At 40.6% G+C, this 25029-nt stretch overlaps 1 protein-coding gene across 5 annotated transcripts in view; it reads right to left on the bottom strand.

Annotated features, from left to right (window-relative positions):
* ENPP2 (ectonucleotide pyrophosphatase/phosphodiesterase 2) overlaps nucleotides 1–25029 on the bottom strand; it is a 118708-nt gene that overhangs the window by 20786 nt on the left and 72893 nt on the right. For 3 of the 5 annotated variants that reach the window (XM_054018749.1, XM_054018747.1, XM_054018748.1), the window contains exons 10-18: nucleotides 20151–20216; nucleotides 19415–19487; nucleotides 13480–13632; nucleotides 9605–9713; nucleotides 7637–7762; nucleotides 5722–5753; nucleotides 4786–4913; nucleotides 1017–1104; nucleotides 676–763 (exon numbers count right to left, since the gene is read on the bottom strand). In XM_054018749.1, the coding sequence (XP_053874724.1) occupies nucleotides 676–763; nucleotides 1017–1104; nucleotides 4786–4913; nucleotides 5722–5753; nucleotides 7637–7762; nucleotides 9605–9713; nucleotides 13480–13632; nucleotides 19415–19487; nucleotides 20151–20216 (863 nt within the window). The remainder of the gene's footprint in view (nucleotides 1–675; nucleotides 764–1016; nucleotides 1105–4785; nucleotides 4914–5721; nucleotides 5754–7636; nucleotides 7763–9604; nucleotides 9714–13479; nucleotides 13633–19414; nucleotides 19488–20150; nucleotides 20217–25029) is intronic. The other 2 variants (XM_054018750.1, XM_054018751.1) reach the window with 1 other exon arrangement.

The following is a 25029-nucleotide window of genomic DNA, read 5'->3' as shown; positions in this document are numbered from 1 at the left end:
TGTGGTCTACTGGTTAAAGCAGGAGACAAAGTAAAAAATGATCTTGGTTCTATTTCCAACTCTGCTATTGACTTCTGAGACCTCAAGACCAATTAGCCTCCTCATCTATAAATGGGAATAATTATATAAACACACAGATGTGTTTCATGTTTATAAATGAATATGTGCAGCTTCTTTTGAAATCCTCAGGTGGAAAGTTTTACTGTAAAAGGAAATGTACATTAAAGACAGGATCATAAAATTATATTCATGCATTGCCATACCTAGCTTCTCTACTTCATTGCTGCAGTAAGAGTTTTGAAAACAATTATCGCCAACAAGAGGCACGGTAGTGGCAAAATAACGCCTGCGCTGCCACGCATGGGATGCAGGGGCAGAAGCCCTCTCTGGGCACAAGTCTAGCTCCCAGGGCTAATGAAGAACAGACATACTAGATTGTAGCCCTCTATATTTGATATCCGAGGAGCTGCCAGCAGAAACACAATGTGAATGCACTCCAATTGTTGGAGCAGAACAAACATAGGCCTCTGTGCATTCTGTCCTTCCATCCAAAGGGCAAGCAACAGTGCAGTGCTAGGGGAGAAGGCAGTGGCCCAGAACACAAGCATAAGTTGTGCCTACACCAACCTCTGAAAGCTTTGTTGGCAAAAGTAGTTTAAAAATGGAGTAGCTTACCACACATAATGTTGTAAAGTTCAATATTTTCAAATGGAGGTACTTTGGTCTTGTGCTTGAATGTGGGACCATAGCCTACAAAGACAGTCTTCAAAGAAGAGAGAAACATGGTAAAAAGAGGAAGTTTGCTTTAACTCTTAAAAAAAAAAAAATTCTAACACACACACACACACACACACACACACTTACCCTCCCCAAAAGCAACAGAGGGTCCTGTGGCACCTTTAAGACTAACTGTTAGTCTTAAAGGTGCCACAGGACCCTCTGTTGCTTTTTACAGATTCAGACTAACACGGCTACCCCTCTGATACCTCCCCAAAAGGTTACTTTGCTGCTTATACCTGCATACTATTGATCTTGTTGTCATATCCGTGATCGCCATGGAAGAAGCATTTTCCTGATAGTTTCTTATAAACATCCATGGATTTCCTATATTGAAATGTAAAATCATAAGAATTATTGCTGACCTGGCAATGTAGTTTCAGAAGATTAAAATTTAGGCTGTGATTTTCAAAAGGAGTTGAAGGGAGGTAGAGCCTAACTCCCTTTGAATGTCATGGGATTTGGGCACTTAATTTCTACAGGTTCCTTTGAAAATTCCAGCCTTAATAAAAATAAATAAATAAAATTAAAAAAAAAAAAACCACACACACACACACACACACACAGAGTGAAGTCATCTCAATTATACAGAAACTTTGCCCTAAACTATCCCAGAACACTTCACGAACTACAATCATCCTCCACACCAGAGTGGATGCACCAGCAGTACACACTACCATACCCAAATGAAACTCTAGGGGGAAGTTAGGTAGGCAGTTCTCCAAAGAGGACAAAAGGGATTATAATTTTGAAATGTATTAAAATGTTAAATGGGAATTCATTTCTCGCTTTCCCAATGATGCTCCCTCAGCATTAAATATATTCCACTAAGGAAACGATGGATTTGGACAAGCACATGGGTCCTCCCATTACTCTCAAAAGTCTTAAAACCGAATTTTGCTCAGTATTTTAATAGGTGTATTGTGTCATCAGTTCTTAACAGAAATCCCCATTGACAACTATGAGTGTTTCTGCTTAAACGGATGGCGCAACGTAACTTAATACTATGCCATTATTTAAGAGAATGAAAAACTTGAGACATCACCTGCCTGGGATGTACTTGAAAAGAAACCAATGCATATGGAATAACTGACATCAGCTATTGTTAGCCTTGGGTAATGTGCCATTCCCAGGTAGAAGCCCTTCCCTACTGGGGACACCTACAGATTGAAGCTGTTTAGGATCATGTTGCCCTAAATCAGTAGCATTCTAACAAATGCTTCTCAGAAAGTCAGAAAGCACCTTTTTAATAGGCTGTGGTATACCTAGACTTTAGTAAGGCATTTGATACGGTCTCGCATGATATTCTTATCGATAAACTAGGCAAATACAATTTAGATGGGGCTACTATAAGGTGGGTGCATAACTGGCTGGATAACCGTACTCAGAGAGTTGTTATTAATGGTTCCCAATCCTGCTGGAAAGGCATAACGAGTGGGGTTCCGCAGGGGTCTGTTTTGGGACCGGCTCTGTTCAATAGCTTCATTAACAACTTAGATATTGGCATAGAAAGTACGCTTATTAAGTTTGCGGATGATACCAAACTGGGAGGGATTGCAACTGCTTTGGAGGACAGGGTCATAATTCAAAATGATCTGGACAAATTGGAGAAATGGTCTGAGTTAAACAGGATGAAGTTTAACAAAGACAAATGCAAAGTGCTCCACTTAGGAAGAAAAAAATCAGTTTCACACATATAGAATGGGAAGAGACTGTCTAGGAAGGAGTACGGCAGAAAGGGATCTAGGGGTTATAGTGGACCACAAGCTAAATATGAGTCAACAGTGTGATGCTGTTGCAAAAAAAGCAAACATGATTCTGGGATGTATTAACAGGTGTGTTGTGAGCAAGACACGAGAAGTCATTCTTCCGCTCTACTCTGCTCTGGTTAGGCACAGCTGGAGTATTGTGTCCAGTTCTGGGCACTGCATTTTAAAAAAGATGTGGAGAAATTGGAAAGGGTCCAGAGAAGAGCAACAAGAATGATTAAAGGTCTTGAGAACATGACCTATGAAGGAAGGCTGAAAGAATTGGGTTTGTTTAGTTTGGAAAAGAGAAGACCGAGAGGGGACATGATAGCAGTTTTCAGGTATTTAAAAGGGTGTCATAAGGAGGAGGGAGAAAACTTGTTCACCTTAGCCTCTAAGGATAGAACCAGAAGCAAAGGGTTTAAACTGCAGCAAGGGAGGTCTAGGTTGGACATTAGGAAAAAGTTCCTAACTGTCAGGGTGGTTAAACACTGGAATAAATTGCCTAGGGAGGTTGTGGAATCTCCATCTCTGGAGATATTTAAGAGTAGGTTAGATAAATGTCTATCAGGGATGGTCTAGACAGTATTTGGTCCTGCCATGAGGGCAGGGGACTCTATGACCTCTCGAGGTCCCTTCCAGTCCTAGAATCTATAAATAAATTACAATGCTATTGAGTCCTTTTCACCTGCTTACTCTTTCACCTTGTGGTAAGCAAAGGAGAAACAGACCTGGAGAGAAAATGGGAGAAACTCAGAAGGAAGAGAAACACATGAAGAAAGTAAGCGGTAATCATAGAAATATAACGACTAGCTTTGTTACACACTAAGATTTATGAGCAGCATCACAGGGGCTGCCTAGCAGTCCAGTGGGCTGCCATCCTAAAAGTCAGTTTGTACACCCATTAGATGATGTTCTCTCAGAGTTGGCTTTTGTCCTCAAAACTGGAAGTGAAGCAATCAGATCTGTAACTATTACAGAAATAGTCTTTTCCCAGCTATAAATATAACATGAATTACAGTTACATTACTCATTAAAAGGTAGCTCTTAAGAGCAGTAGCAAATAATGCTGCCAAAGTTTGAACTGAGATGAAAGGGGAAAAAATCTTGAGTAAAATATTATTCCTATTACCTCTTCTCCCCATCCTGTATCTAGAGCAGTTTGGGAATCTTCCAACTGTATTTTTTTTTTTTGGTGGTGGGGCGGGGAGAGGGGGTTGGAAAATGATGATTGTTCTAAACCAAAACTTTGAGGGAACATACCAGTTTTGACAAACAACTTTTGTCAGGAAAGGTTTCACAGGTCAAAACCAGACAGACACATTGACCCCAGAATAGCCAAGAGCCTAGTGGTTATGGCACTCAACTGGGAGTGGAAAACCCAGGTTCAAGTCCCTAGTCTGAATCATGAAAAACCTGGAAAGGAGGTCATGGGTTCATCTGGATGTGGAATAGGAAAAATAGAAAATAGGAAAAATTCTATACTCCAAGTTTTGCAGAACAGGAAAACTGTCTCCTGTCTAGCGCTACATGTATCAATAAAAATTGTTAAAATGGTAGGCCTAAAACCAGAATTTAATTCTTTGAAATTTGAGAACCATCATCAGAAATTCTAGAAAGAAGACTTGTCACCTTGCCTACTGAAATTGCATCCAGTCTGAAAAAGCAATTGGGATTTCCCATTCACTGCTTTAGTAGAAAGATCTTTGCATGAATACAGGAAGATTAGCACAAAGTGTCAAAGACACTTATTAGACAGACAAGGTGGGTATCCTGGGACCGACACAGCTACAACTATACTGCATGCAAATACACTTCTGACACAGTGACTGGCAGCAACATATTTGAAAGAGAACTACCAATTCTTAAAGTCCATCACAAGATATGCCAAGAACATAAATCTGTCCTGCTCTCTACCAAAAAAATACACTGACTCAGCTTTATGAATAAAGGACTAGCTGTACTTGATTTAATATATCATTTTATCAACAGATCAAAAGGAACAAACAAAAGATATTTTAAACACAAAAGGATGTTGACAGTAGAAAAGATGCCTCCTTTTCTATCGTCTTTAAAAGCAAAGTAATAGTATAAACTGCCTGCCTCTCTAAATAGGATTATTTTTTTGCCTGGCTAATTGCTAAATAGCTTAAGAATATTCAAAACTGCCAATAATTAAACTAGAGAAGGCAGAAAAGACCAAAAAAAAAAAAAAAACACCCACACACACACACACCCCCTCCCACCACCCACAGTTTACCTTGCCACATGCCATCTTCTGTCCACCAATAAGTGGATATCCTCAATTCTTCTGTTGTAAGCATAGTGCAAACGCTTGGGAAGGTGCTGTTTCAAATAAGGTTTAAAGTGCTGGTCTGGCTTTCTACACTGAAAGATAATTGTAAGAAGCTATATTGTTTCAAGTCATCATCACTAGTGTGGCTTCAACCATACAATCTGCTTGATTTCAGAGTTCAAGGTTACGTATAGTAGACATATATCCCAGATCTTGCACAACAATTTAAAGGACCATATTTGTATCAGTACACTATTTATACAATGCTTCCCTAAGGACAGGTGAGTTTTGAATTATGTTCTATGCACATTTGACACGTTTGTTCTCGCTACAGAGTGTTTTTGCAAAACTCCACCACATTTTCCTCAGTGATATGCAAAACGGTTCATATCTGACCAAAGCTTAATTTCAGAAGACTCCTGAATACTGAATAGATAACCTTTCAAAAAACATATTGAAAAGCAGTTTGGCTTCTACATTTGATAAATCAGTATATATTGAATGGGAATTTCGTAAAAACAAGGTTAAGGTGGAGGGATATCAAATGGATTTTTACTGCATCTTCCAAGTACTACTCAAATGTTTACTCATAAAAAGGTTACTTTCCATTTCTGAAGGAAGGAATAAATCGGCTCAATTCAGGGACTCAAGAGCATCAGGGACATTCTGGCTGTGTACTACCCAAAAGGGTTATAAAAGCTACTACTGCAGCAACCAGTGGAACTCATGACAAACATTAATCCCTACTCATGAAGGGCCCTATTTACCTCTCTATCTTCAGCCTAATGTTGGTTTTCTGACTAAAGAGTGAGCAGGGGATGCTGAATAAGTCCCCAAATTAACATGTAAAATAGACAATATACTGTAGACAGATATAATATGCCAGTGCTAAATACTTACTGTGAGGTTGGCAACAATTACTTTAGGATCATCTGTTAAAAGAGACACAGACATAAAACAGTCATCTGTTTATTGGAGTTACAAGGTAAGCACGCTTTTCAGGAGTCCAGGCTCCTTTTAAAAGCTATCCTATCTTAGCAAAATGTATTAGATGATGTGCAATAATACACCTTTAATGTGCCTTTCCTTAATTACCCACAATTTTTATAGCAGCATTGATCAGCGTTTTATACTTTAGACCTGAAATTAAATAGTCATAGAAATAAAAATTTTAAACTAATGTCTTGAAAATCATCTATCTAATCTAACAAGTAAGTAGTCATATCTGAGACTTTGCAAAAGCTTTCTGTAAGAGTGTTTAAGTGCAAGAATAAGCATCTTTATAAGCAATAATTAATAAGAAAGCTGTGGTTCTTTTGGCTGCTTTAGCATTACACACAGCTGAATAAGTGACTAAATGAAATAACTGAAAAAAAATTCTGGGCAAGCCTTGGGACTTTACTCTATGTAAGCTGTACTACCACTTGGACAACCCACATTAAATTCTCAGTCTCACTTCTTCCAGGGCCAGCAAACAGCATTTCTCAGGCCCCGGAGGAGAAAACAGAGTTGGAAGAAAATGAAGAACCTTGTCTCTCAACCATATTATTTTGGCTGCTTAAGGCATGATATTGATTGGCTTTGAAATGAGTCACATTCAATCTCAGGTACAATTCACAGGCACATCTATTTCAAAGATGCGAGAATGAAGATAGTGTTAAGGCATGAAATAGTGGAGGAGGGAGAAAAGAGTTAGGTAATTTGCCATTTAAAGTTCTGTTCCAAGTCCCGGGAATGTGCCTATTTATTTTGTGTTTGAATTGTTCATTTATAAGCAATTACAAACATTCAGGGAGAAGAGGATAGAAAGAGACCCATAGAGGAGATGAATGAATGCAAATGGAGGTGAAAAACAAAACAAAACCCAGAGGCATTGTGCCAGGGATTAGCGAGGACAACTGATCTTCTCTTTGGAAGTTCTCACCATGCCCCAATCAAAGAAAAAACTTGCTCAACATCAGGGAAAACTGAAAGAATGATTTTCCTCACGCTATTTCAGTCCTCTTTGCACAACAGTAAAATATGGTGCACCTAATTATCTATAGAACTTTAATGTGGTAGTGCTTGATCCTACTCCTACCGAAAACTGAAGCAAAATTCACTGGAGTCAACGAAGGGACAACGGAGGCTTTTTAAAAAGTTCTCCGTGGAAGATACACAAAAATATTCACTCATAGGAGATAATAGGTGTGGGAAGATCTTTAAAAAAGTTGTAACTGGAATTTTACTAATAGTTTAGGTAGAATCTACAAAGAAAGAATTTAGTCTTTATGGTAGCCCACCAAAATCACAACATTGTTTATTTTTGAGTGTACTGTGAAATACTTGCAGGTTATGATGTGAATATTCATTTTTATGCTCTAAAAAGCTTAAGATACACAGCAGTGAAACACTGGTATTTGAAAACAGATCTTTACACATGTCCTTTAGACAACATCAGAATTCATTTGTTCATAGTTAAACCTTTAATCTAGGTACTGATTTTAACATATACCCATTGGCTCTGATGTACTTTTGGATTTTGTAATCTTGAAATATCTCAATCTGGTTTTTGCAAAACCAGATACATCTTCAAGAAAATTATCCCCAGAATGTTTCAAATGGTCTCATAATTTAGAGCTCCAAGCAACTTCTTAAAAGCATGTTGCAAAATACCCAGATTTTTCATATACTATCATCACTAAGCCCATTTGCTCAAATTCACACTTCACAGTTTTCTCTTACCCACACTCTGCCTTAGCTGTGCATGGCTGCCAAATATCTAGCGACGGCTCCAGGCACCAGCATAGTACGATACTTGTATAAATCAACTTACATTTCAGATTATTATTAGATCGAGGGCGAATGCGTCCTAAAGACCCAGGCACCAATACGATATCTTCTACATTAGTCAGATAGTTACTCAAAAATTCAGTTCTTTCACAAGTGGTGTCCTCCATTCCTGTGGAAGGGAAATAAGACTCCTTTAATAGAGAATTATATTGTGAAACAAGCTTATTTCCTAAAATATAGGCATCAATCTCTGGATTCAGAGAAATCGTTTGAAAACAAAACATTTCTTCTTTATATACTCATTCTATTCCTCTCTTCCTAGCAGGTAACCTAACCTCAAGCTTATGGAAAGACTACACTCATGAATTAGTCATCAAGAGTGGTCACTGGAACTATTCCACCTGCCAAGGAACTATCAGACACATGGACACCTTTGTTTGTTTTCAGCTTTCACCAACATCAAGCTCTTTTAGTTAATGTCTTCTTGATGGCAGCATTGATAATCACCAACATTAGATATTGTTTAAGAACCAAATTGTGGCTGGTGCCTGCACCTATGTGCACAACAAAAATGCCAGTGTCAGAACAGCAATGCCAGTCCAGGGAGCATACACTTGTTATACATCCAGTTTTAACTCACGGAAGAACTAAGATCAGCTCCTAGTTTCAAAGGAATTTTTAAAATACAATTTAAAGAGAGGAGACACAAACACACAAAGGTATTGTATCTTGGTGGTGTATTCTAAATCAACTGTAGGTAGAGTGAACAAAGTTGTTACCATCAGAGAGTTGTTTTGTGGCCTATGTACTGGTGGTCTCAATCTAATTCTTAATAAGTAAAGTTCAAAAGCCTCTAGACAAGGAATGACTACGTTTGGAAAATAAACTCTCCCCAGAACCCCAGCAGTCATCCCCTCCACATCAGGGAGGAGACATAACTGGTAGAGAAACCTGCAGCACTGTGCTGTACCTGTTTTGTAGGCAGAGAGTGAACTTTACTGCCCAGGACCGTTAATCTGGCACTTCATTCACACACACACACACACACACACACACACACAAATCTTATCTGAATAGCATGGTATCCCATAGCAAATCATGACTCATTTAGTGTACTATTACTCTAATTAGAGACCTTTCGTAACTCCACTGAAATGTTATGCCAAGAACAGTTCTACCTCAAAACATACCCAAACGATCTCTATATTCCTTCTTTCTCCTATAGTATTTTTCACTGGAATTTCTTGGTCTTTACTAGGAATTCTTATTGTGAAGTTTTCCCGAATTTCCAAGTGACAGAGACCTTTCAAGTCACAATTTTCTATTTCTGGTCTTTCTGCCCATTTTTGCCACTTATTCTTTCCCCAATCCAAACTCTTGGGGACTTTTCTCCTTCCTCCATAACCCTTCAAAGCTGGGCCCAGTCTCTCATAACTACCCCAACTTTGTTCCTCTGTATCTGACCAGCTGTCCTCCTAATTGCCATGGAAACTTACTGTTCCAAAATTCTTCTCCTACTGTCATTAAAAAGGAGATGAGGCTTCTACAACATTTCCCTGGACAGTTAACCTACTTAAAAAAAAAAAAAAAAAAAAAAAAGACATGGGGACAGACTGTAGCTCTTCACACTTGCTAGGGAGCAGCTAGGAGAGATTGTACATTATTTGTGTGGCTCACACCCCAAAAAACAACAGGCTTAATTCTGAATGAATGTGCACACAGTTAAACCAAATAGTTAAAATAAGAAGGAATTCCCCCACAAGGTAATTATCAGGCAAATTAAATGCTGGGCTTACATTGTCAGTGTCCTGTGAATAAATATTTTTACTTTTTAAAAAGAATTTTTAAAATAGGATATTCATTTAGGCTCTGATCCTGTCAAGAACGCGCGCGCGCGCGTGTGTGTGTGTGTGTGTGTGTGAGACTAAGCACAGTGAAGCTCTGGAAATTGCTCAAGCATCAGTTTCTATCCATATTTACATACTAAGAAAGGACAAGTAAGAGTTTTTACCATGGTCTCCAACAAAGATAACATTGACACATCGATGTAGTTTCAGCTGCTTCAGTCCATCCATTAATTGTCCTAAAGTCTTGTCAATATCCCTTAGGGGATTTATCATCTGTACAAAGTTTGCAGAAAGAAAGGAAGTTAATCACCATTACAATGCTCCCTCTTTCACTACAGGTGGCACTTCCTCAGCAGAATTCTGGTAGGTTAACTTTCCAGATCAAAAGGCAGATCCTTGGCTGAGTAGTTATCACCCTGACCTAATGGTCATCTCCTTTCCCATGAGCTTGGTTTGATTTCCTTGAGGGAAAGATACAAAGAAAAAAAAAAAAAAATCTTCTATTGGGATGTTGTTGGATGACTACAAGAGATCATCGATCCTATTCCTATCCCTCCAACAGACCCCCTAAACATATGGTAAATGCAAAGGCAGATTTACTATATTAGAAAAATGCATATGATTGGGGAAGATTTGGGGGGGGAGGGGGAAGGAGGGGGAGAGAGAGAGAGAGGGGAGAGAACTGATTTAAATGCTGTTCTTCAAATGGAATTTAGCTTTTCAGTTTTTCCGAACACCAATTACGTAGTCATGGTACATAGCTTCAATCTCAGTGTTCATATGAAAATCCCAAGCCACTGTGAAGGGTGCTCCAGGAGGTATCTGGTGCTAGAATGGCTGCCCTCAGTCTTTCATTATAAGTAGTAGGAGAGGAAAAAAAAAAAAAAAAAAAAGAAGGCAACTTCAGCTTGATAGCCAAGGTCTCTAAAGGATCAAGTGACAATTCTGGCAAGATTTTGAAAAAGGATGCCCAGACCTAAAATGGTATAAATACATTATTTTTTATTTTATAAAAAGGCAAAATTATGACAGCATGCCGACAAGTTACAATTCTGAGCAGGAACAGAAGCGAGTGCAACTATTTTTTATTAGACGATAAATACTTTGAATCTCCGTACATTTTAGATAAAGGACAGTTTGAGAGAGAGAGAGACCAACATTTCTGTTCGTCACTATATGCTGAATCTCTCATCTGCACACTTAACTGGATCAGTTAAAAATTTTGGAACAAAAAACAACTCTCCTGTAGCAAAACAGAATTTTGTCAAAATCTCGACTCGGAAAGGTCGATTTCAACAATTTCCCAAGGGAAATTTCCACTTACAAACGTCAACCTGACCCTAATTTAAACGTTTTGCAAGCTCTCCTTCTGATTGAACTGCCACCCACCTCGTGGAGTTGTAGATTCTGAAAATAATCAAAGTAATACAAGAAATTAAGCAAACATGAATTAATGAAGCACGATGGTGACTCTGCCACAGGGAGAAACCTCTGTGCACCAAAGGAGATGGAATCCAGCTGGGGAGCAGGAAGAACACAGAACTACAATTCCCAGGAGACACTGCAGCAGCTCAGACAGAGAGGAAAAGATTCTAAAACTAAATGCTCCTATTTAGGAAAATATGAACATTTAGTTTCATTCAAAAATGATGAAACATTCTGAATCAACATTTTTCAGAACTTTTCATTCCATGAAAAATTTCACTATTTTGACTTTTTGTCCCAAACTGGGACAAAAGCCCACTGTTAAAATATCAGATTTTTCCCATGAATTGGAAAGTCCGTTTTTCAGTCAGCTCTAAATTGTATCTCAATCAATCAAGTAAGGAAATTAGGTCTTTTATTTCAGCCTCTAAATTGTAACTCTGCAGTTAGGAAAGCTGGGAACTGCAAATCCTCTTGGATTTCGCATGAACGTTTTCTTCACATGGAACAAGTTTATGCTGTTCTTAAAATAGAGCAATAGTATTTCCACATGTGATAAGAAACCACAAATCACAGTACTTTTCTAAGATCCTATATCCACCAAATTTCAGCTGGGGATTTGCAAAGTTGTTTTTGATACCATGATAACAAACTAGTTGGGGAAATCCTGTTTTTAAGGCAAAAAACAACCCCCCACACACTATTTCACATGATCACAGCCAGAGAACCTCCATTTAGTTCCTTCACCTCCATTATTCTCACCGGGTTCTCATTTAAAAAGTTCTATTTATTTTTTTAAACAGACTAAGGTTGATACTGAATGTCATTAATACGTTCATGTGAGGATACTCTACGTGGATGTGGGACTGCCCTGAGACCATGTTCTTGTCCAGATGTAACCTCCAAGGAGTTATCGGTGAAAGAATAAAAGTCTTATGTGTACCTTTGCTCAGATCACATGCTGACCTCTACTACCTCAGATCTTTGGAAGGCTTTATTTTCCAAGATAGGTGTGGATATCTGAGATGGCATCGAAAAAAAAACAGTTGACATTATTATAAGAGGAACAGGTCTGAAACTGAGAAATGCGGATCAGTGTTACTAAATAGTTCTTCAGAAGGAAAACTCATGCTAGAACCTATTTTAGCCAGATGCTGATGTATGAGAGAGGAAAGGATTTAACTCCTAGGGACTAGTCTTGTGGTACATCCCATTGCTCTCAATGAGCATAAACAAATGCTGGCACTAAAGGGTTAATTTGCACTGGATATGGATGATAATTTGTGCTAGAATAAGCTGAGGTTTTTGAAGGCTTAGTGAGAAATCCACAACTGGGTTTGCATGGAAATTTGTATGGATGGATGAAATATTCATCCAGAGAAGAGAAGCCAGCTGGGAGAGGGAGATGCACAAACTCCCATTATGAGGCCACCTAGGACATATTTTATGCCAAAAAGAGTAGGACCTTGAATTGGCAAACTACTCTGAAAGGGGAACTCCTGTGTAGTTTATTGAAGGAGACATCATTCATGTAAGAAGATTATCAGCCTCCCTCTTGAGTAGACTATCAATGATCAAGGTATTGTGGGAAATGGCAGTTTCCTTACACTTGATGACTGATTCCCCTCTCCCCCTCAGTTCCAGGATGAGTCTCAGAATACCTGATTAATTTCAGAAGTATATATTTTTAAAATCAGGAATTGAAAGCTACTGGGAAGAGTTTCTATTGCTCCTTTTTGAAAATGTACTGTGTCAAGATTTTTGCTTGGATCCCACAGGAGATATTTTTAGGCCCCATGAACTGGGTTACAATCAGTTTAAAAATCCCTGAATGGAAGGGATGCTGAAGTGGTCCACAGCCCCTCCCAAGTTGTCAGTTAGTAGCAGACGGAAAGATTTCATTTATTAAGAATCATCCTTTCTCTGAATCTTTTCCTGGTGAAGCAACCTCCAACTTTGACCTTTTTGGACACTTAAGTACCATCATAAGGCATTATTGCCAGACTCAAAATCATGGGTTCAAAAATCATGATTTGCATGCCCTTCATCCCGTCTCCCCTCCCCCCAAAAGTCTCAAGATTTTTCAGCCAATGAGATTTTTGTGCGCGCGCGCCATCTGGTTTTTGAGCCTTCAGGTTACACTCAGGTCACATTTTCAACTTTTCTCCAGAGCCATGAAGACTAGAAACTTGGTTTTATTTAAAAATAAATAAATCAGAGATTCTCACAATCAATCACTTGATACCAGGAAATGGGGCTTAAAGAAGAACACCCAGTATTGTGAGACTAATGATAAAAATCTAATGGGTTGGTGACGCTGATAAGATCTTCCCAGAGATTTGTTTCACGCTCCCTCTGTTTGATGGATTTTTAAAAAGGTCCTAAAGAGGCTTTCCCTAGAGTGAACAGTCTAAAATAGGAAGAACATAGTTCCCGAAAGACTCAATATATCCTTGCTGCTTTGCCAGCAGTGATTTTTCAGTACAGTTATAGAAGGTCTGTTTTGCAATTCCCAAACTGAAGTATAGAAGGGAGTCCAAGTTACAAAAATTAAGCTACATAAGAGCCTCAAACTGACACTTCGGTCAAAGTTTTGGAACACAGGTAAACTTACTTTGTTCCGACGGGATTCCGCAGAATACTGATCCACTTTATGTACTTTTCTTCTTTTCTTTGGAGATGCAACTCGTCTTTCCTGTCTCCTCTTAGGAGTAATCTTTCTCTTAGGTCTCTTAGGCGGAGTAAGAGGTGAGCCATAACTACTCTCCTGTACTGGCGGAGAGAGATGTCTGGACTCAGAAATCCTGACTCAGCTAGCATCAGATACTATAGTGACCTGCGTCATCAAATTGAGGAGCATGAAGATCAACGCTTCTTCAATAATATAGGAGTTGGTAAAGGGACAATTTAGAGGTCTCTCTCTACAGAGGAGCTCACTAAATTGTACTTGAAAGTGGGATAGTTACTCAAGCAACTAACATAAGAGCAAATGAAATTGGTATTTCAGGAAAAGGTTGATCAGGCCAATTTTCATGAATACATACTGTAGTGTTATGAGTATTTCTTCAAGTGTCATTCAATTAACAAAATATACAAATAAATACACAAAATATGTAACAGTATCAGCTTCACATTTTTGGTGGTGTAAATTTTTTTTTTTGCAAATTCTTGTGTGTGTGTGTGTGTGGGGGGGGGGGGGGGGGGGGGGGAAGGATCTTAATGAAACATGGAACATTTGACTTGCTGGTTACCAGTTCAGCTGGAAGCATCTGTGTACTACAAAGCCACCACTCAGTGGCAAACATTGAGACTGCACCTTCTGAATAATCTAATAATTTGTTAAGGACAGTGTGAGAGAAATCTGCATTGCTGCTGACTACCTTGTACTAGTTGTATGGATAAATTGAGGACATCAGTCTCCAGAGCTGTCAATATGGCACCGTTTGTGAGCAATACATTAGCTATTAAAATAAGTCATTTGAAATGGGCTTATTCATTTTTGTCTGTGAATGCTACAAAAGAAGAGACTGGAATGGCCCGGTGTTCCTTTTTCCAATAAGCCCCACTTTAAAGATATGCAGGGTTGCAAGCACAGCTCTCAGTTTTGGCCTGTTCTGCACCTGCGAGATGCTAAGCACCAACACCTTCCATCAATTTTCATGGGAGTTGTGGGTTCTCAGCACTGCTTAGGACCATCTGAGAATGGTGTGAGATGACACCTACAGGGAGATAATACAGCTAAGTAGGCAGGTAGGGGGAAATGGAACCTGCTAAACGGGCTTGAGGAAAGTCAGTGATTTATAATCATATTTACTTCTATCTACTTCGCCAGTTTCTCGGTTGTTCAGTCAGAGCTTTATGAATGGAGGGGGAAGAAAAAACAAACAAAAAAGTGTTACCATCTGCCATGCTGTTTCATTGCTTCCAAGGCAAGCAGCTGGAAAGGAGATTCTAGTCCAGTCTCATTCGTCTCTCTCCAGAAAGGCATTTTAATAAAGCAGCACCAGAGTTTTCTTTTTAAAATGTTTCAAGCTTTGTGCAGTCCTGATGAGAGGAGCAGCAGGGAAAGGAAGGATTCTCATTTTACGCTGTCCCTGAATAAACTCAGCCAGAGCTTGACAGTGCCAGACACACACTGGCCAGTGCAAGAAACCTAGATATTTTGAACACTTACAAGAGCCGTCCCAAGACGGCATGTTAGAGGAGCAGCAGGAATAGAGTTTAGGCGTGACAGGTTTTGATCTACTTAGAGCACTTACAGTAGTATGTATATTTATATATTTTTTTAAATAATTTTTTTTTTCAAAGTTAGCTAGGAAGAAAAGCCAAGTTCTTGTTAACCAGCCAAACCGTAGCCTCACTTGAAAAGAATCAGAAAAGGGTTATTTCTTTTTTGGGGGGTAGGGGACCCCTCGGGAAGAAGATGAACAAATCCATCCCCCCTTTCTAGACATAACAAAAGGTGGGAACTAGCCAGCCAAAGCTCTGCCTCTCGTCCCAGAAGGACAACCCATCAGTGTCACTGCAGAAGCACAGAAGGGAAAAGAAAAACAGAATTGCGGAAATAACCAAGGGCAGGCATACATTTTAAATTTCTCATCGATACATTCTGAAAATAAAGCTTTATAACAAATTGCCTAGTTCAAAAGAGCCGTTTGTGAAGGTCTCATTAAAAACAACGTTACACTGAAACACCTAATAAAAACAAACCATACTGCAAGTTATTGTAGTCAACATATTGGGCAAACTCCTGGTTCTGTTGGCTTCAATCAATGGAACCAGAATTTCACCCACAAATTTTGAGTGCTTCTATTCCTTTTTACTCCTAAATGTTAATGTACTGTGCACTCAATGTATAGACTGTTGAGCACTTCTTGCAAGGTTTCAGTGTCAACTGAAGTCCCTGGGAGTTGAAAATGATCAGCACCAGGCAGGATCAAGTCTTTTAAAAAAATTAAAAATTATTTTATTTATTATTATTATAAAATTTATTTATATATATATATATATATATATATATATATATATATATATATATATATATATATATATATATATATATATTAATTTTATAGCTAGTGAGTTAGTAAATTATACTAAACATCCACTCGACATTGCAAGAGGTGTGTTGAATATTCCCCCCCTGCCCATCCAGAGAAGTCAGCAGCAAAGCTGCTCCTCAACTTGGTGACTATGAGGCAAGAATCGTTCATTATAAGGAGATTTTCACGAACACACACACACACACACACACACACACCCCTCTTAAATACGCTACACAATGTTCAAGAGCTTGTTTCCAAGCTCCAGTGTGTTGCTCAATTGCCACAGAGGAAAAACTGGTCAGAACCATTCCAAGTGTCTAAGTTCTGCCAGTTCTGTACAAAGAAGAATGATTTCATGCAGAGGTCAAGCTCCCATTACTAAGGAAGCAGCTTAGTGGGGTCCCACTGAGGGGTTCCTTCTCGGCTGATTTAGGAGAGGCTCAGAGCTCCCAGAAACTGGGGGGGCAGGGGGAAGAAGCACCAAGATAAACATAATATTTTCTAGCTCCTCCCTCCTAAAATCATGCCCCTAACAAGTCTTAGACAGCTGCTGTTTGTTTTTAAATCCACATTTACAAAATCATGTCTTATTGTAAATTTGGGAACTGAAATATGTTCATCCATAGAACAGCCTGTTCTCCATTCAATGAAAGTCAATATGTGATGCTATTTAACAACAACAACAACAACAACAACGACCTCTTAAATCACCCTGCTTTAGTCATATAATTACAGGCTAGACTTTAGATAGCTATCCAGAAGAATTCTAAGATTATTTTTTACCGTTTTCTAAAAGACCCAATTAACTTCCTACATTGCATAGAGAAAGGGTTAGCTAGAAACTCTACCACTGGGAAACATCTTAATTCTACAAGGTACTGAGAATCTCAACTCCTAGTGACTGAGCGAAGCACCTCATAGCATTAAGCCCTAAGAGAGCTTGTCCAAAGAGCCTGTTTAGGTCAAATTTGAATAGGGTTACCATACGTCCGGATTTCCCCGGACATGTCCGGCTTTTTGGTGCTCAAATCCCCGTCCGGGGGGAATTGCCAAAAAGCTGGACATGTCCAGGGAAATAGGGAGGCAGCATAAGCCAGGGTCCGCCCGGCCCCAGCACGATCCGCTGGGTTTGCAGCACAGCCCAGCCGCCCGGCTACATTGTAGCGAGCTCAGGTGGGGGAAGGAGGGGTCGCAGCCGCAGAAGGCGGCGAAGGGGCCGTTGCTACCCCCGGAGGCCGGGCGGACCGCGCGCCCCAGCCGAGCCCGCAGGACCACGGGGAGGCCGGGCCCAGCCAGCGGCTCGGGCTTCCCTCACGGGCAGGGACCCCCCGGCCACTGGGGGACCCTTCCTGCAGCCCCGTCACCCCGCGCGGCAGGAAGGAGGCTGCGGCGCGGGGCAGGAGTGCGGCGTGTGCCGGGGCTGCAGGGACCCGCACTGCCCCGGTCGCCACTGAGCGTCTGAAGCCCCCGCCAGGCAGAGGCTGCCGGGTGGGCAGGGGAGCAGGGCAGGTGGGGGGGCGCAGAGGCTGCAGGGCGAGGAGGAGCAGGGCAGGCAGGGGCATAGAGGCTGCAGGGGCAGGGGGCGCAGGGGCAGGGCAGGCAGGGGGCGCAGAGGCTGCAGGGGGGCGCAGAGGCAGGGCAGGTGGGGGGCACAGAGGCTGCAGGGGCTGTAGGGCCAGTGGGGAGCAGAGAAGCACTTAGCAACCCCCAACCAAGATCAGAGCGGGAGGGAGGAGGGGGAATGTGGGGTGCTCAGAGGAGGGGGCAGAGTTGGGGCAGGGACTTTGGGGAAGGGGTTGGAATGGGGGCGGGGAAGGGGCAGGGCCAGGGCCCCGTGGAGTGTCCTCTTTTTTAAATGTTTGAATATGGTAACCCTAAATTTGAACATATGGAATTTCATCTTCAAATTTTCCTTTACCTCAGTGAAAAGACACAATGAGAAAGTGTCTCTGTTCTGTAGAAAGCTACACTCTGAAGTTACTGCCCATTAATGCCAACAATGAGAAGACACATGCAGACAGTCAAACAGAAGTCTTCCCTTTTTAGCAAATATTTTGGCTTATAGATTTTAGATGGGAAGTTATTTGGACCAGAGAGTCTTTATTCTGCCTGGCACAGCACTAATGACATTGCTGGTGCATAGTGATTTATTAATAATGGCTCACATTTAATCACATGCATATATTATTGCTTGTGAGTCTGTATCCAGACTGTTACAACAGAGATATTGCCTTCATCTACAGGCATGACTGATATTAGGGAAGGGAACACAGAAATTTTTCAGAGTTTAGAGATTTTTATGGAAAATTACTGAATGAATAAATGAGAAGAGGTTAACACGTAAGTGGAAATGGAACCCTGGACATTCTAAAGTGTTTTAAAGGATAGTTTTTGAGTGCTCCCGTCTCTAACAGGTATAGATACAAGGATTTTATGCAAACAGGTTGAGAGATTATACTGGACATATGCACCCCTTGAGTGCACTGTGAGACGTGGGGCTACCAACAAAGTGCTTTCAGCAACTCAAGTAGTACAGGTACCTGAAATAGCTCCAAAATTTTAAGTGCTGTTGCTTTTATAAAAAGTTGCTTGCTTTGAAAGGAAGTGTATACATTTAGTCTTAATTTTAAGAGTCTAATCTTGCGCTTCCACAATTTGCACTGAATTCAGTGAGAGTTTTGCCTGAGTAAAGTGTCCAAGATGAACTGCCAAGTGTTTAAATATTTAGGTGTAGAACTAATATTGCCTCTCCATATCCCCAAGATAACACGCTCCTGTACAGGCTTTTGCATGTTCTTGAAAAATGTAGTAATTTGGTAAGTAACCAGTGCAATTCATGAGAGTTCTGAATCCTTGGTCACCACTCCGGAGCCCACACTAGTGGACAAAACAGAGTAGGGTGCTTTAAGCACCTCTGGGAAGTGATGGATTTTAAAGCTCCCTATCTCATGCTATTAGGACACCTATATCCATTTCTGAGGGAACAGTACTGGCAGGGCTAACCAAACCGCCTGTTCATAGACCAAATATTGAAAACCATGGTTTTCCAACTCTAGAATAGAGTATTAACCAGGCTTCTTCAAACTGTCAACTTTGAAAAAAATATTCACCCTCCCCGGTCACCCAAGGAAACATACCAGAGAAACAAAGAACTTATTCTGCCTCTCATGTATAGGGTATATTTTTTAAGGGTAAATTGATTAAGGAGCACTAAATTGTGCTGTTATACCAGCTAATTTCACACCTGAAACCTCTGCCAATCAAATACCTACATCCATAATGTGAACTTTATACAGAGAGACAGTTCTTAATGTCAAATGACCCTTGGTCATAAGTTCTTGTTTATTTTAGCCAATTGTTTTCCCTTTCTGACAGATAAGGAAGAGCACTGAGAGATAAGAAAGCCACCTCAGTTCAGGAGTAAAGTGTTAGCACATATTCCATAAATGGCATGGTTGCTCCTTGAGATATGTAACTTTTATACAGGAAAAAAACTATACTAACCTCAGAGCCAAAAGGACCATATCTGTGACCAGCAGCATCTGGTTGTTCAGAGTAGAAAGCATAAACATAAGGCCTGAAAGAAAGATTTTGTTCAGAATAGTCTGCTTTCAACCACAAAAGAAGAAGAAATTGCCTGGTCATGCTAAGTCAGCCTTTCAACTATTGTTTGCCATATGTAAAAAATTGTTGCTCAGTCAGAGGTTTTTGAAAGTATAATTAAGCAATTAGTTGCTCCAGAACGTCATTCGATATCAGAACACATGCAGGGAGGCATAAAGGGCACAGTCTGAGGAAGCTCACTCTCCCTTAGTTCCGTAAGAAGGAGAGATCACGATACCAGCTCACATGGGCTATGCAGTCTGCAGCATGTGAGAACTTGTGTAATAAAAAACACAATTAAGATCTTGACATTTTCCCAAGCCTCAGGGTGCAGCTTCTGCATTTACCACTCACTAGAAGTTTATTAAGCCACATTAGACTAAGTAGCATAAAATGGCCAACATTAATCCATGTAATTAAATGTTCCCCAATAATCAAAGGACATTCGCATCAGAGGTTTTTTGAGGAGGATTGAAACACTGCTGGTTAAAAGTTAAGCGCTACAAAGAACAGTAATACTGAATGCTGGCAAGAATAATTTTTAACACTAACATTCCATCTGTTTCTGCAGCTCCAGCTACTTTTAAAGAGAAGATAAAAGTTAGAAGTTTACAAAGAAGAACACTACATGAATTACCTTTCATTGTCTGGTAGAGTTAGCCACTGCAGTATTGTTAATATTCTGCGTTCATGGGGGATGACACTAGACCACAAAAAGAAAAATAGGTTTAGTTATTGTCGTGTACAGAGAAGATAATCATTAGGTATACCATGAGCTGCATCCAACACCATAATCAGGACCTATCATAGACAAGCCAAATATTCTTTTTTTGTTCATTAACAGTCAAATGTCATTCCCATTTTGCAACTCAAGTTATTGCACATCTCCTGCAACTCCATGTATTATACTGAAAAGATAGAGGATAATCGGACTATTTCTCATTTGAGCCACCACTTTCAAGGAAATAGTTCATTTGTCTACTATCCTATGTAACAATGGATAAGGACCCATTCCTGTAAACTTTTATTCATGGGAGTAGTCCTTGCTCATAACAGTAGTTCTACTGAAGTCAACAGTACTGCCAGCCTAAGTAAGGACTACTCACATTAGTAGCATTTACATGATCTGCTCCCACTACTACTGGGACTTTTCAGCTTGGAAAAGAGACAAGTAAAGGGGATATGATAGAGGTCTATAAAATCATGACTGGTGTGGAGAAACTAAATAAGGAAGTATTATTGTCCTTCGCCCGAGAAGGACAGACCGGAGTTGGACCCAGTATTGCTGCTGCCCAGAGCTGTCTGGGGCCGTGAGTACTGGGGCTTGTGACTTTGCATTGGTAATAAAGAGGGAGGTGCTTAGCTAGTTAAGTGAGGAGGTGATCACGCTGTGTGGCTTTGCAGAGAGCAAAGAGGGCACTGGAGGGGTTTGTTGGGGAAAGTTCACTGGCGCCGAATATGATCAGGAGCACCCAAGACTCACCACTGGACTGGACCTTTGCCCAGGACTCTTGAACTCTGTGTGCAGACACATTGAAAGGGCAGACACCAAGCAGGACTGTGCTACCACTGGGCCTATGGGGCCTTGTGTTGAATGCAACCCTGTTTTACTGTTCTCCCTATAATTCCCCATGTTGCTTTTCCCCCTCTCATCCCTCTGTGATGAAATATTTCACTTTCCTATAGTCATTATACTCTTCCGGTGTGTGCATGTTCACTCTGGGGGGTTTGGAACAGGATAGAAGGGACTTTCCCTGCTGCGTTCCTACGTGTGCCTTCTCTTGGCCAGAGCTGCCTGCAGAGCAGACTCCATCTTGGCCACAAGGGCACTAAAGTTACAGATACATTTAGAATGCCGCCATTCAATCAGCACCATGACACTTACAATTTTGAAACTTTTATTCTGCTAAAACCTCCTTAAGAATACTGGGACTTCCCAGTTGGATAGCAAGACTAAAAATTCTTCTTCTAGTAGATATTAAACAGAGTTGTTAACCTTTCATATAGCTTTTTGTCTTGAATACAAAAAAATGAAACATTTTAAACTGGGGTTAAGATTGTATATTGGTAAGATGTATATGGTAATTTAAGGGTATAAACATTAGAGGGATGTAATTTATCACAAAAACAAGCATTACAAATCTTAATTCTGAATTTCTTGGATTTAGTTTAAAAGAAGTTCCAACGTTCTAAGGTATGGAAATGCACAGTTCAGACACCCAAACAGCCATAACCGTGCATGGTGTCACTACAGGGCAACGATCACACAATTATGACTAGTGCATAATAGTGTAACCGAATCTGGAACCGCAGACTAACTGTTAAAGCAGCATCTCTCTTTTTGGCTCATGGTTTCACTACATGGCTGTCCCCCTATGCTGTCAAAGTCTGCAATAGGTGATTGAATTCTCTGTAGTACAACATTCAGCAGCTTCTCCTGTACAAGTAAATTCCAGTTACAAAGAATGGAGAGAAATTTTTTTACCATTAATCCTAAAAAAATTGTTCCTCAAAACGTAGTGAGTTTAACTATATGGTAAGTTTGAAGAGTCTGCATCACTCCATTATGTAAATCACTTGGGAATAATAAAGGGGGTTTGCTAAATTTCTTACAAATTCTCAAAACAACGTTAATTCTGGGCCCAAAAGTGCACGCGCTATAATTTTGGGGAGCACACACACTCTTCAGACATATAGTGGCTGAATCCCTACTTCCAGAATTATTTCAAGTTTGCATTTTTAATTATGAAACCACACAATAGATTCAAAATAATGTGAATTACTTAAAACCACTAATCACCATGCCCAGCGTGACTATTTAGTGGTAGCATATTTTCCTAACAGACAAGGAAAATAAGTGAGGTCCCTTGCTCCTAAGCCAGCAAGTTAGAACTCATGTGGATTAGGGGTGGGGGCAACCCCGATGCCAACTCTGTCCACATATCTATTCAAGTGACATCATCATAGGACCTAATCACATCAGCCATACCATCAGGGGCTCGTTCACCTGCACATCTACCAATGTGATCTATGCCATCATGTGCCAGCAATGCCCCTCTGCCATGTACATTGGCCAAACCGGACAGTCTCTACGCAAAAGAATTAATGGACACAAATCTGACATCAGGAATCAAAATACTCAAAAACCAGTGGGAGAACACTTTAACCTGTCTGGTCATTCAGTGACAGACCTGCGGGTGGCTATATTACAACAGAAAAACTTCAAAAACAGACTCCAACGAGAGACTACAGAGCTAGAATTGATATGCAAACTAGACACAATCAACTCCGGTTTGAATAAGGACTGGGAATGGCTGAGCCATTACAAACGTTGACTATCTCCCCTTGTAAGTACTCTCACACTTCTTATCACACTGTCTGTACTCGGCTAGCTTGATTATCACTTCAAAAGTTTTTTTTTTTTTTTTTTCTCTTAATTAATTGGCCTCTCAGAGTTGGTAAGACAACTCCCACCTGTTTATGCTCTCTGTATGTGTGTATATATATCTCCTCATTATATGTTCCATTCTATATGCATCCGAAGAAGTGGGCTGTAGTCCACGAAAGCTTATGCTCTAATAAATTTGTTAGTCTCTAAGGTGCCACAAGTACTCCTGTTCTTCTTTTTACAGTGTAGACAGTGCACCAGCGCTGGGAGCCGCACTCCCAGCACTGGCAGCTACTCCCCTCGTGGGGGTGGTGTTTTTTTTTTTTTTTACAGCGCTAGGACAGCTCTCCCCAAACACTGGTGCCGCAACATTGGTAGTGAAGACATACTCTTAGTCAGAGACTTTTACTCTCTTCAGGGACACAGGTACCTCAACAAGTATTTGCAGTTACACGGGCAGCCTTTCCGAAACAAAGCAGGGTTTATGAGTCAACTGGAACATAGCCCTGGAAGTCCTTAGCACAGAGAAGCATGGTTCATCTGGCGACACCAGGAAATCTGCCAGCCATGCTGCTATGGACTCCATTTCAATCTGTATCCCTTTGTCTGTCCAAGGTGACAGCAGTCCAGCCTTTCCCAAAGGTCAACTCTGCCTGTCACCTCTCAGACCTTTGTTCTCGAGCTGGCCTCTGTTCAGCTTTCCTGCTGAGAGATGGGGAGAACACTTCCTTCCTCTTGGTTGTTGATTGCTAGGTGTCAACGTGCTGTCCACCAGGGGTTTCCATGGTCTTCCCAGATTTTCCATTGACCTTGGTGAGCCTCAGCCAATCCTTTAATGCTGCAGTAAGTCCACCACAGACATCTGGGCAGCACACACACTTCATGCCTCCTGCACTGCCCCAAGAGCAGATTTAACCCGGTAGCCCCCACTGGGTAGCAATGCAAAGTACAGGGGGAAACTGAAGCACACACAGGATTCATCAAAAAGATTACAGAAGATTCTCATTTCATCAAAATAGCACATATCACTGTGATATTCAAGGGCTGCACAAAATTAAAGAGCACAATTCTGGTGGAAGCCTTTAATCAAAAAATGGGAAAGATCCATTTAATACTTCAATTTGAACATAGTCTGCTTTCTTCCAGAAAGGAGTTCCACAACAGGACCTCTGCTGCCAAAGTTTGGCAGAAGAAAGAAAATGGGATGATCTCACTTCACACTAGTAATCCTTCAGAGCTCAGAAATGATACATATCCAGCCATTTTCAGCTAGAAGGATAGCTGGCTGAATGAGGGATTAGGCAGTAAAGAAGAAAAACAGCAGAGAGCCTCAGAATAGTTTTCTGGATTGGAGCAAGGGGAAGAGGATATTTTATCCAAAACATGAAACAATTTGTCTTTTAAAAATGACTGTCCATTTGTGGGGGAAATGTCTGAATTAGTTAGGGTGCAGTGCTGGCACATTTTCAGCGTGCCAAATTCTGTAAGTGGTTGGAGGGCAGAAGAAGCTCCTATAAACACCCATCACATCCAAGGGTTAAAAGAATATGTTGCTGATAAGGCCTGACTTACACTTAAAAAAAAAAAAGTTAGATTGACATAGCTATGGCATTCAGGGGTGTGAAAGATGTACACAGCTGAGCCCTGTAGCTCTGCCAACTTAACCCCTCCTGCAGACGCAGTGAGGTTGTAGCTTCCTTTGACCTAGCTATGGGAAAGGGGAATTTCTACAGCAATCAGGGGGGAGGGGAGAACTACACAACAGGCATTTACAGAGATATAACTACAGTGCCATAGCTGTACCACTGTAGCACCCATAGTCTAGACATGGCCTGAGACTAAGCTGCCAGATAATTATATTGCTCAACTTTAGCTGAATGTTAACAACATAACCGCACTTCTTTTCAACTCAGGAGCCCTGCACAAAGAGGTCTTCAAGATCTGGACCAAGGTAAATGTCACATTGTAATATACTATTTAACAAAATTATATAAAGAGACCACAGTGGGAGGTAGGAAATGCGGTGGGAGGGGTTAAAAAAAAGGGGGGGGGGCAGCTTTCTTTGACTGGGAAACTATTGAATGTTTAGAGCCAGGGAAACTAATGAACATTTACTTACACCAAATTA

Source organism: Malaclemys terrapin, chromosome 2 (genome assembly GCF_027887155.1).
Source record: "Malaclemys terrapin pileata isolate rMalTer1 chromosome 2, rMalTer1.hap1, whole genome shotgun sequence".
NCBI lineage: Eukaryota > Metazoa > Chordata > Testudines > Emydidae > Malaclemys > Malaclemys terrapin.
This window is presented reverse-complemented; position numbering and strand designations above follow the sequence as displayed.